This window comes from Eurosta solidaginis, chromosome 5, assembly GCF_040869045.1.
Source record: "Eurosta solidaginis isolate ZX-2024a chromosome 5, ASM4086904v1, whole genome shotgun sequence".
Taxonomy (NCBI): domain Eukaryota; kingdom Metazoa; phylum Arthropoda; class Insecta; order Diptera; family Tephritidae; genus Eurosta; species Eurosta solidaginis.
In genome coordinates this window covers 104,958,625-104,971,805 of record NC_090323.1, presented here as the reverse complement: position 1 = coordinate 104,971,805, position 13,181 = coordinate 104,958,625, and the positions used below count along the sequence as shown (strand labels likewise).

General features: G+C 39.5%; 1 protein-coding gene across 5 annotated transcripts in view; it reads left to right on the top strand.

The window, feature by feature from the left end:
• Positions 1-13,181, top strand: part of Rab8 (RAS oncogene family member Rab8) — a 252,562-nt gene that overhangs the window by 67,306 nt on the left and 172,075 nt on the right. For all 5 annotated transcript variants that reach the window (XR_010953782.1, XR_010953781.1, XM_067790109.1 and 2 more), the window contains exons 2-3: positions 9,230-9,290; positions 9,346-9,550. Coding sequence is in view for 3 of the 5 variants with exons in the window: in XM_067790109.1 (XP_067646210.1) it covers positions 9,230-9,290; positions 9,346-9,550 (266 nt within the window). In the remaining 2 variants the exon portion in view is untranslated. The remainder of the gene's footprint in view (positions 1-9,229; positions 9,291-9,345; positions 9,551-13,181) is intronic.

Sequence of the window (13,181 nt, the reverse complement as noted above, 5' to 3'; positions counted from 1 at the left end):
TTCTCCAGTTACCTGGGTGTCCTCTCCCGTGGCTGTACGTAACCTTTCTCCAAGCAATGGTCTTATCCTCTTGTTGACTAAATCTGATCGAATGATGGAATGGGATGCACCCGTATCTACAGTCAGTAAACGTTCCTTTCCATCCACATGTCCTCCGACAGTAAGACTGCTTGACCTTCTTCCAATTTGCGAGATAGAGATTATGAGGCATTCAATTGAGGGAGCCAGCTGTCGCCCCTCGTGGCTAACTCGCTTTAGTTTAACGATGGTCTTGAAGATTTGCTCATCTCCTTCAGCTATGCGTTTACGCCCCACCCATATTGTTAGAACTGTTAGGGTTGGTGTTGCAATAATGCGCAATGTGCTTGGCTTTCCACACTTTAAGCATTTGACTGCATCATTATTCTTCTGCTGCATACCCTTCAATGCTTCCAAAATTGTGTCTACCACTATCTTTCTCTGTCTTTCTTCTTCCACACGATAAGCCTTATATGCTGGTTTACTCAATAGGGAGGCAGTTTCCTGAGTCAATGCATGTGATACCGTTTCTGCGAATGTGGGTTTTGGGTTTGCATATGTCGCTCGCTTCTTTTCCACGTATGCCATTTTTAACCTTTCAGTGTATTCCACGAGTGCGTCCGCATTTGCTAGATGAGTCAATTTTTCAACATCCGAGGCAAACTCCTGCAAAGTCTCGTTAGCTTTTTGGTAGCGGTTTTGCAATTCGATTTGCTGGATCTGTTTCCTGTGTTCGCTTCCGTAACGTCATTCTACAGCAGCCATCAATGCTTCATAGTTGTTCCGCACTCCTTCGGGAATCGTCTGTAGGATTTCGGCTGCTGGCCCCTTCAAAGCTACGAATAGAGCTGCAACTTTATCTTCAGCATTCCAATTGTTCACTGCTGCGGTCTTCTCAAACTGTAGCTTAAAGACCTGGAAAGGAACAGAACCTGCAAAAGATGGAGTTTTTACCTTCTTATTACTCGCTGAAACTGCTGGGCGATTTCGTTGTAACTGCTCGATACGTCCTCTCAAAGCATTCACCTCGGTCTCGATTTTTTCCTCAAACTGTAAAATTGTTGTATCCTGGGCCTCCAGCTTCGGTGATATGCGGGCCTCCTGTGCTTTCAACTGTTCAGCCAACTGAAATGTCATATATGTCTTCTGTTCTTCCAGTTGGAAGTTATGCGTGCCTCCTGGGATGTTATAAGTGTCTCCTGTAATTCCAATTGAGATGCCACTGCCGATGTTTAAGCAGATATTGCAGTTAATATCATGTTCAAGTCTGTGCTCGTAACTGACTGCGGTGTTTCATTTTTCTCCTCCAATTTTGTTGTCTCATCGCCATCAAGATGAAAGACATACTCTTCCACGTTAATTCCTTCTAATTCCATTGCCTCTCGTAGTCGTTCCTGAAGTTCGAGTTTATTGCCGGTTGTATTCAATCCACGGCTCTCCAACTCCTTCTTCAGTTTCTGGATCGTCAATTCACTCCACTTTGCCATTTCCTTGTTGTACTCTGCAACTCTGGAATTTATTCAACAATTCCTCTTCTGACACCAATTGTAACGAATTTAGAGAAATTCCGCTTATTTTACACCTTCTACTAACGTTCGTATCGGTAAATTGTTGAATAAATAACTTCAATATTCAATAATGCAACTTGGTCTTTATTATACTACTTATACTTCGCAGCCAATAGCGTGCTCAAATCAAACTGATTGCTCATGCCGCAGCTGGTGCTACTTTTATACTCTTCGGTTTCCTCGTTGGCATATTTCTAGGCGTCTCTCCTTCTAGAATTTACTAGTTCGCTGAAGATTGCATACTTTTGTGAGTATCTCAGAAATATGCATGTGTATGTGTGAGAACTACTTTGCTGATGATTGCATACTTTTGTGAGTATCTCTCCGCTGCTGTATGTACATATGTGTAGACATAATGATTGATTTGTTTATGTAGATACAAGTGACTGCTTAGTATCGGCTTAGAGATGATAGTATCCGATAGTATATTAACCAACGTCATAAAATATTAGTATACAGATCCATCATTGAACCACATTTTATCTACTGTCCTACAATACTACTATTAGGAAATAATACACAGACAAAAAGAGCTTCAAATACAGCAAAACAAGGCAATGCGATTAATTTTAAAATGTTCGAATAGAACACCTAGAAGTACAATGTTAAATATGTTAAATTGGCTTAGTATAAAACAGTTCATGAGTTACTTTACATTGAAATTTATTCATCATGTGAAATTAGGGATAACTCCGAAGTATCTGGGCAACAAAATACATTTTAATCATGAGATTCACAACTATGAAAGTAGAAGTAGTAAAAATATAAGACTGCCTAGGGTAAGCAATGAGTTCGCTAAAAAGGATTTAAAATATATAGCTTATAAAATGTATAATGAATTACCAAATGAGATAAAAGGGCTGTGAAAATATTAATAAGTTCAAAGAAAGTTTATTTTTATACTGTAAATCATTAAATTTGTAATGAACTTCTTCTTTTTTATTTAAACTAGGTCTTAAGGACCGTGAATAAATACCAAAAAAACAAAAAAAAAACAAAGGTCGCCGATGCCTTGTTCAGATTTCGCCAGGCGAAAAAACTGCAGAGATCAGTGAGACAGCTGTTTCTTTTATTATAAAGCTCGTTGATGTGTGGGCCTTGACCTGCTGCCATTTTATTGTAGTCATCGGCATATGATACAATGATGACTACTTCTGGTGGCGAGGGTACCTTCGATATGTAGCAGTTAAACAAAAGCGGGGATAGGACACCACCCTGTGGTACCCCTTGTTTAATTCTTCTGGGTTTAGATATATGTTCCTGAATTGCACCGATGCTTGCCGACCAGACAGATAATTTGCGGCCCACCTTTGAAGGCTTGGAGGTAGGGAAGATCCCTCCAAGTCTGTCAGTAACGTGCCGTGGCTGACCTATCAACAGCTTTTGATAGGTCTAGCGCAACGAGTACTGTTCTGTGGTGGGGTTTTTGATTCAATTCGGAATTTATCTGTGTTATTGGCGTTTAGCGCGGTGGTAGTGCAATGTACTTTTCGAAAGCCATACTGATGATTGGCAAGACGCAAATTTTCAGTGAAATAGGGAAGCAGAATGGCTTCAAGTCTCTTGGCTACTGGCGATACGAGAGATTTCGGACGATAAGATTCTCCTATGTAAGCTGGTTTCTTTTTTTTTCAAGACTTAAATAGCGGAATCACCCTGGCATTTACCATTTGTCGGAGATGACGAAGGTAGACAGGTTGAAGACATGCGCTAGATAACACTGGATCACAAACTCCAATTTTTTTTCTGCACCAGAGACGCCATTATGCAACTCCTATGTAAAATCACCCCCTGATTCCGAAAATGAAGGTTATTTTTAATTCTATGGTGACGTTTTTGAGATATTTACGAATAACCGTTCTCACAAAAAAAAAAACAAATCATATATATCTCAAGAATGAATTGAGCAATTCCAAAACGGTTTGAAGCTTTTAAAAGGTAATAAAATTTGCTATAAACTGTGCATACTACCTGCCTTAAAAATATGCTCTTGCTTGAAATGTACCTGGGTTTGAGAAAACGACACTAACAGTTTTTTGTATCTAATAACCCTTCGAAAAACTACCTGCTAACTAACTGATATACGAATACTAACACATATGTACCAGTAGGGTACTTAAGTATTAAATGGATATATTTACTTGAATGCTTATAACTTTTGTATTATTATTATTTTGTTGAATGAAAGCTTATTGTTTTGCAATAAAACAGAGCTTAGATAGAAAAAAAATCTGCAAAAAAATAAAAAGTTTTCGAGATCCTTCCTCGCAAAGTACACATTTTTTTATGTTTTTACAAAAAAATTGTAAAAATCCGTAATGATTGTTCGTTATCTTTGAACCTGCACGGCCAAGCAAAAAGCGTTGTATGTTTATAGCAAATTTTATTACCTTTTAAAAGCTTCAAACCGCTTTGGAATTGCTCAGTTCGTTCTTGAGATATATATGATTAAGTGGACCCAATTTTTTTTTTTCTGAAAAAACGGTTATTCGTAAATATCTCAAAAACGTTACAATAGAATTAAAAATGACCTTGATTTTCGGAATCAGGGGGTTATTTTACATAGGAATTTCATAATGGCGTCTCTGGTGTATTTTGGCTGTAAACCAGTGTAATAAAATCCCTCTTTGTCAAATTTTTTTTTAGCATAGGCCCAGCTAAGCCGTCTGGGCCTACTGCTTTATATGGTTTAGCATAAACGATGGCATATTCAACCTCTTTGGTGGTGATGGTAGTTCGGGACGGGCTGTGTTTATGCTTGGGTGCCGTCTGGCTTTGACAACCGTAGAGTGTAGTACATATTGTCGGCGGAAAGCGCTAGCGTAGGTTTTTTTCCTTTATTTGGGTGCCGCCGGGGTCGTGCTGTCTTATAAGGTCACGTTCCTTCGCTAGAGTTTATTTTCTGTTCGAATTTAAATCAGTTTCTTTAACCCTTCTGTAATTTCAGACTTGTATTGCAGCCTCCGCTGGAGAATGTGGCCGGATTTCCGGGATTATTCCGGCGGGAATGAAGCGAGCCGATGGGGATTGGATGACCTTGAGGAAAACATGCTCCCATTGGCGGGAATCAGTCGGGATAGGGAGGGCAGCAAAGCGATTAGTGATGCATTCGGCAGATCGCTCCAGCGAAAGAAGTATGGGTAGGATGTCGGATGCCAATGTAACTATCGGCTGCAATTGCCGCAGTTAACGAGTCCTGCGCTCATGATGGAAATGTCTGGCGAACTGTCACAGCTTCCTACCATACGTGTGGGTGCGTCCCCATTTATCGTGCAGAACTTCGTTTCTTCTATTTGGTCCGCCAACATCTCGCCCCTGCTTTTCACCTGTACATCAGAATGCCACAGATTGTGGTGGGCATTAAAATCGCCTAAATTATGTAATGCTATTTCCAGTGAGTAGTGCGCTCATATCAGGGCCCTATCCACTGGGGAAACAGGTGACAGGAGGGATGTAGATGTTGATAATTTCTAATTTGCATCGCCTGAACGGACAGACATACCTTGACGTTCCAGAACACTGTCCCTACGGCCGATGTGTACTATTTCAACCGATCACCGAATTGTTGTCCGCCGTTGTCGTTTTTCACTGCCGATAAATTCGCGTATGTGCAATCTTATCGTCCGATAAAATGTGTGCATTTACTGTGAAAAATTTATTATTTGTGCGATGGACTGAAAAATTCCTTAATTGTGTGCAAAACAGGCGCCCTTTATGGGATAAGCACATAAAAGCATAAACGCAAGCGTATTTTTTGCGAAAAAGTAAAATGTAAGAAAAAAAAGCTGCCGGCCGATAACACAGGTCAACAAAAAATTTTTTTGTACATGGGTTTTGCCCTATATATTCGGATTCTACGTTCAATTCTATAAAAAAAAATGCAATTATGAATCAAAAATATTTGGTTTTGTAGAAGTTATAGCGATTTGAAAATTTAGCATTTTTGCACCAGGCTATTTCTGTCGATAGAGGGCGGCGGGTAGCTACCTGATGCAGCGATGCATCGAAAAAAGATCTACTTAAAGCACAACATACTCATCTTAAAAAAAACCAAAAAAATGTGGCTGAGAAACAGTAAAAAGGAGATAAAAGGTCCCAGATACACACGATTTTAGGTAGATTTGACAATTCGTTAAGTACATATTAAGAAACACATCGAAACTTTTACTGACGGATTGGCAGGCCTAGCAATAGAGCATGGAAGCTACCTGATAGCGTTTTTGTAAATAAAATTTGTTTTAAGAAGCTGTAGTTTCCTGGGTCACTCGTTGTGGGCGACACTATGTTTTTCCATATCACAGAGGAATGATGTCTTCGAGAAGTTGTAAACGCGCGGCTAATTCGTTTTGCTATATATGTGGCGAATGTATTAAAAGAAGACAAAAAAAGTTTGATTTAACTAAAAACACAAGTATTTGCGAGACCTACCTAGCCTACTTCGGTCTACCTGTTAAAAACCAGGACAAAAAATGGGCTCCACATGTTTCATGTAACTCTTGCAGAAGCATTCTGTAGCGTAAGTTTACTTTTTCTTTTTTATGGTACTAACGGTTTCATATATATATATATATATACATATATCAACATATATATAAATGCATAATAACTGAAATTGTTATGAAATGCTTTACGTTTTATTATAGTTTGGTACCAGGATGAGAAAAGAGCCATGAAGTTCGCAGTGCCGAGGATTTGGAGGGAACCGAGTAATCATGACACTGATTGCTATTTTTGTGTAGTGAAACCACTGAAAGGGAAACGTTTAAGGAAAACAATATATCCGGAACTACCATCGACATCCGCTCCAGTACCACATTCGGAACAAAATCCTGTACCTGATCCACCTGTGTTGGAAAAGCAACTATTACCTCAAAGCAGCTTTCAAACACCGATTCCATCTGCATCCCTACATTCCGAATTTGTTCCTCAATGACTTAATAAGATACTTAAATCTATCAAATGACAAAGCAGAGTTATTAGCATCGCGGCTTAAACAACGAAATTTACTTACTTCTGATGTTCGAATATCTCGGCAAAGAAAGCGTCATGATGAATTTTCTTGTTTCTACAGTAAGGAAGATGGACTCTGTTTTTGCTGTCACGTGAAAGGTTTATTTGAAGCAATTGGTATTCCTTATAATACAAATGAATGGCGCCTCTTTATCGACAGCTCAACAAAAAGTCTAAAAGCAGTTCTACTACACAATGGGAACAAATTTCCATCTATTCCACTGGCACATTCCATACATCTCAAAGAAAATTATGACAGTATTAAAATGATATTAACTGCAATCAAATATACGGAATACAAATGGGAAGTTATTGGAGACTTCAAGATGGTTTGTTTTTTTTACTGCAATGCAAGGTGGATATACCAAACACTCCTGTTATCTTTGCCTATGGGATAGCAGAAGTGATGCCGTCCACTATCGCCAAAAACATTGGCCTGAACGTATTGAGTATGGAGTGGGGAGATTTAATATTAAACATGAAGCAATTGTCGATCCTAAAAATATATTGATGCCGCCATTGCATATTAAATTGGGCCTTATTAAACAATTTGTGAAGGCTCTTATTATTGAGTCTAAAGCTTTCAAATATTTGCAGACTTTTTTTCCAAAGCTGTCAGAGGCGAAAATTAAAGCTGGAGTCTTTGTTGGCCCTCAAAAAAAAATTATGAACTGCGATATCTTCGCGGACCTACTTAGCAATGAGGAGAAACTAGCGTGGAACAGTTTTAAGGCAATTATTCATGGCTTTCTTGGAAATCATAGGGATGAAAATTATGATGAGCTGATAACTGGCATGATTACGAATTTTTCTGCCATCGGATGTAGAATGTCGCTAAAGATGCACATGTTACATTCACATCTGGATAAATTCAAAGATAATATGGGAGCTTATTCAGAAGAACACGGGGAGCGATTCCAACAAGATATAATGGAGTTTGAGAAACGCTACCAAGGCCAGTATACGGGAAGCATGATGGGGGACTATATTTGGACATTAATAAGAGAAAATGTTACCGAATATGGCAGGAAAGGCAAGAAAAAGCATTTTAAAAAAACATTTAAACTGTATTCTAAAACTAAATTTATAAGAATAAATCTTAAATTGATTTTTACTATACTAGAATAAATCAAATCTATGTCAAATTTTGATGAATTTTCATGTTTTACGTTTTTCTCATTTTTTTCGAACAAAACCAAATCAAAAACTTTCTTATGTTCATATTCTTATTTCTGGGTGCAAAAGCAATACAAAAAATAAACGCACGACCGATGTACAAAAATGTTGTTGACCAGTGTAATCGGTCGCAATTTCAACACCAGGCCGGCCGATTTCATCATCTGATTGCAATTTTTCGGTTTATAGGTGGCTGTGTAAGCGTACCCTAAGATTCTGTTTCCCTGACCTACTCGTGTGCTAGTGCCGGAAAGAGGGAGAGAAGAAGACGTGTGAAAAGAACTGCTAATCGCTACTTATATAACTAGATTTCCAATATAAATTTTTCCCCTCGGTAATCGGTACTTATGAAAAAATTTTAGAGGTTCTAATTTTTTTCATAGAAAAAGTTCCACCTCTAGAGTGTAATCTCTACTTGGAAGCACAAAACAAAAGAGAAACGTAAAAATTGTACAAAAAATAATCTGGTTCCCACGGATAAAATAAAAAAATGTAAGGCGCGATAACCTCCGAAGAGATCTGAGGCCGAGATTCTCTTCCAATTTGCGTCGTGCTCCTCTTGATTTTCCCTACAAATTGGCCGGACGGGACCTACATGTTTTATGCCGACTCCAACGGCATCTGCAAGGCAGATGAGTTTTCACTGAGAGCTTTTCATGGCAGAAATACACTCGGAGCGCTTGCCAAACACTGCCGAGGAGCCACCCCGCTTAGAAAAATTTTCTTGTAATTGAAAAACCTTATTTCTAAAATTTTTTTGTTGCTTTGCCCGGGGTGTGGCGGAGCACGCTACCATCACACCACGGTGGCCGCCTTCCCAGGGATGGAACGTATGTAATTCAAAGTCTATTCGTAGTGTTGTTCCGGTAGGAGTAACAACGAGTACATACTCGGGTACCGAGTATCTTTCGTAGTCGATTATCAGGTACAGGTACGTTCTTAGGCATCGAGTACGTGCACGCAGTACCGAGGTATCGATTACTCATGTCAAACAACGTCTCCTGTGTTTTTGCAAATTTTGCTTTAACAATTTAGCGGGAAAATCAAAACAGTTTGTTGACTTTGGTTATCAGTCTTTCTGGTCAAGAAATGCTACTAAAAAATGATTGGTTTCGAGAATATTGAGAAGGGTTTTCAGGTTTAAGAATCCGAAACTTTATTTTGATCGCTGAACAGTTATGAGCAAATGAATCAATGCACGTCAACTTTGCATAGACTACTGATTTTTTTTTATGTTCAATGAAATGCTTATGTAAAATAGAGCAAAATACGAAAGGTAAAACCTCCTGTCAACCACGCAAACTTACGAGACAATTGCAGGTCCTTTTTCGAGATTTGGTCCTTTTTTTTGAAGAATTTTGGTCCTAAATAAAAACACGGTGTTGCAACAAATGTATCTCTACAAACACTGCACCCATAAATCTGTATATTTTTTAAAACATTTTATATATTTCCAGGGATTGACTTCAAAATAAGGACAATTGAATTAGATGGAAAAAAAATCAAACTACAAATATGGTAGAGTATCCGTGTTTCAAATTACTGCTCTATAGCTTTTTTTTGTCCTGTTTAGGGACACCGCGGGCCAAGAACGGTTTCGGACAATAACTACAGCATATTATAGAGGAGCCATGGGTATAATGTTGGTTTATGATATTACACAAGAAAAATCATTCGAAAATATTAAAAACTGGATTCGTAATATAGAAGAAAATGCATCAGCTGATGTAGAAAAGATGCTTCTGGGTAATAAATGTGAACTCAATGATAAGCGTCAGGTACGTATAAAGCGATTATAAGGCTTAAAATACCTATTTTGACGATTTTGTTTACAGTGGATAATAAGTTTTAATTGCTTTCCTTCATGCCACAATAAAATTTTTATGAAAAATCCGCGCTGATCTCAAAAATCGAATTAGATTTTTTATAGGTACCTTTCGGATCATTGATGTATTGATGTCGTTTCGTAGAACTAGAGTAAAAACTTCTTTATTTTTATTTTATGACGTTTCCTTTTCTGGAAAAAATGTTACCCTCATTTGTATTCCTAAAATCTAGTTTGCGATCTAGGTTACCTTACTGAAAGGCTGAGCTAGTAGGTTAAAGTACCGTACCCCCTTCTTATCCAGTGCGATATATTTTGTGAAAAAAAAACTTACAAATTTAAGAGAAAGCTGAGAAGAACCAACAGGGCGACATTATTTTCCGAAAAAAAGCCATACAATTTTATATTTTTGACTACAATATTTCTTTTTGTATAAAACACTGTTTCGTTAGAAAAAACGGAAATAACCAAGAAAATGGATGGATAGCCAAATACTATTATATTTTCATGAAACTACGAGACCAATTCGAAACGCTTGCCAAGGCAGTCGGTTCTATGTACCAAAGCGACTCAGGATTTTTCCCGACCAAGGGCTGCCATTTAAGTATAACCCCACAAATTGTCATCCTCCCAGTAGATCCTTGCAGCGGGACTACGCAACATTCACCTTAGAGCAATGAAACATACTCTTAGTTCCTACCACCTTGTGTGCCGTTTGCCTGCACAGAATATATATGCTTCCGACACCTAACCAATGGAGTTCCTGCCTTGGACGGTGCCACTTTCCTAGATGTTCCGCTCTCAGCGACGGCAACGCCCCGACGGGTTTCCTTGCGCCATGCTGCAAACCCAACTACATTGGGTACTACAATGCTTACCCAAGGACGTCCAGTCCCAGGGCCACAACACAATTGCGACCTGACCTCCCACACAACTCAGACGTAGTCACCCGCCACTTACTCCCACAGTGACACTTTGCACTTCAGAACACTGCAGTTAAACTGTAACTAGGAAGATCACTGAGATAGTGGATTTTAAGAAGCGGCACAACATCCGTATTGCTGCGATTAAAGAGACTAAACTCACGGTAACATCTGCTTTGCAGACCTGCTCTGTGTATAACGTCCAGTGAGAGTGAGAATGAAGGTGGCCTCGGGACAGTGTCCTGGAACGTCAAGGCACATCTGTCCGGCAGGCGATGCAAATTTAGAAATCATCAACATCTACATCCCTCCTGTCACCTGTTGCCCCGGTGGGCACTGCGCTGACATCAGAACACTACTCACTGTTGAAAATCGTATAGCGGCGCGATTACGATAGGTGCTTAACGTGATAGCCTGTCAGTGGAAGAATCAACACCACGGTGTCAGACACGGATCTAATTGCATGATCAGTGGCCCAACTATCGGCTCCAGCTGCTTACCTCAACACTTCTTAGCCGAATCATTGGTACCAACTTAACTTGTAATCAGATGTTTCAATCACAAGTTCTTACCTTGGTATGATATGGAGTCTATCAAGCTCCCGCATTATGGATAATGGCTTTTTTATGGACAATGGCATCCTGTTGTAAAGCAACCCTAGCTTTGATTCCACTACTATTCTCTTCTATGCCCAAGTATTTCGCTGTAACATGCTCTGATGCTCATCAGATACATGATGCAATTCCACAATTAGGGGACGTGAACAACCCTTTCTGAACACCAGGAATAATAATAAAACAAAACCTGCTTCATAATGGGTGTGTGATAAATCTTTCAAGCACATCATGGTCCACAATGTCCGTTCGCGATGTCTTTTCGCCGTGAATAAGTACGTCGACGTCATCTATAAAGTGAAATGTCCGTTCGTTGTGAAATTAATTACAAGTACTTAACACACTTACTCGCAAGATACATCTTCATTTACCGGGGTTAGGGGCTTAGAATATATTCCCGGTAGGTATGCCTGTCGTTATGAGGCGACTAAAATACCGAATTTATTCAAGGGGTTGTGTAGCGCAACCCTCTGAAGTGGTTGCCAGAGCAATATATATCTTCTCCAACGCAATTGTCAAGCTCACCTACACGTGGTGAATCCTGTTTCATTAACAGCCGAGGCTCTGGCGACCCCGAACTCCTGATGGATCTAGGGGTTGGGAGGGCGGTATTGTCTATAAAGCTTCATTTGGTCATACCAAATCGTTCCCGAGATGGTCGGGCTAGTACCTTTATGGTGCTTGGTAGCGGAGCGTAACGGATCTGCATCCGGCAAAGGATCATCAAAATCGATAACACTCCCCAAGGCCTTCGGGGAGTGTCCTTATCACTAAAACAACAGCAACAACATACATTTTCATTTATCACAGGTACTAGTACATTTACTTAAGGTCAAATGCCAACCTTCAGCACAGCCTAACGCAGTTTCAAACTTTTATATATGAGTGTTTATTTAATTAATGAAATAAGTTAATTGTTAGATTTTAAAGTTAATGCATCAAAGTATATCAATTAAAAGATAAAAAAGCAATAAAGAAGAAGATAAAGAATGTTCTGGCAACACAGTTGCCAGATGTATATATAAATAATTTATTGTCGTGGCGCTGCCATCTCGTTTCATACATAACATTTTTCCTCCTCTGCAAGGGATAAGATGAGTATCCGACAGGTGCCCTTCTCTGTCTGGTTGATCGCCGTGGAATTTGAGGTATCCTACTTGTTTCGGGTGTTGTATGCGGTTTCGATGTAGGATTTTGCCCTATTGTACTATTGGCCGAAGCAAAGCCTTCAAAATCTTCCGATCCCCACGATTCGTTTTGCGCCGTTTCAGTAACCACCGGTTGCGTTATTGCTTCAGTGCTACCTACTTCAGCTGATGCCTCGGTTTCATTAGTGTTGTGTTCGGTTGACAGCCTCGCCTTGTAATAATCAACTTCCCGAGCTGTTTTATCAGGTCCAACCGGGGCTTTGCGTATTTGGTCCACATGCCGTTTTACACTTTTCCCATTGAAGAGTATTTCATAGTGCAGATCACCTAGACGTGCGTTTATGGTTCCCCTGAGCCACTTACAAATTCGTGGATTTCCAGACGAAAAGTAAACATTTTGATTTGGTTCAAACTATCTAATAGTTTTCTTGGACTTTACGTATTGTTTCTCTTCTACCTTCTTTGAAATTTCCTTTGGTCGAATCAGATTCAACCTTGTGCGCACGTGTGGCCCCATAAATAGTAGTGCTGGTGATGACCCTGTGGTTGCATGCGGTGCGTTTTTGTATTGCCTCAAAAATTCATTCAAATTTTTCTTTAATGAACTACTCGTAGTACCCATCGCTTTCAATGCTTTCTTGACTGTTTGTACGCTACGCTCTGCTTGTCCGTTAGTTGCTGGGTGATACGGCGCTGAATATTTGTGATATTTAACACCAACTGCTGTCAGAAAGTTGTTAAATTCTGCAGAAGTGAAATTTGTTCCATTATCAGAAACGACAGTTAGCGGCACACCGTAAGCCGCGAACAATTCGTCCAACAACGCAATTGTCGCCGTTGCTGTTATAGATTTAGTAACTCTCACTTCTAACCACTTACTGTATGCGTCCGAGATTAGC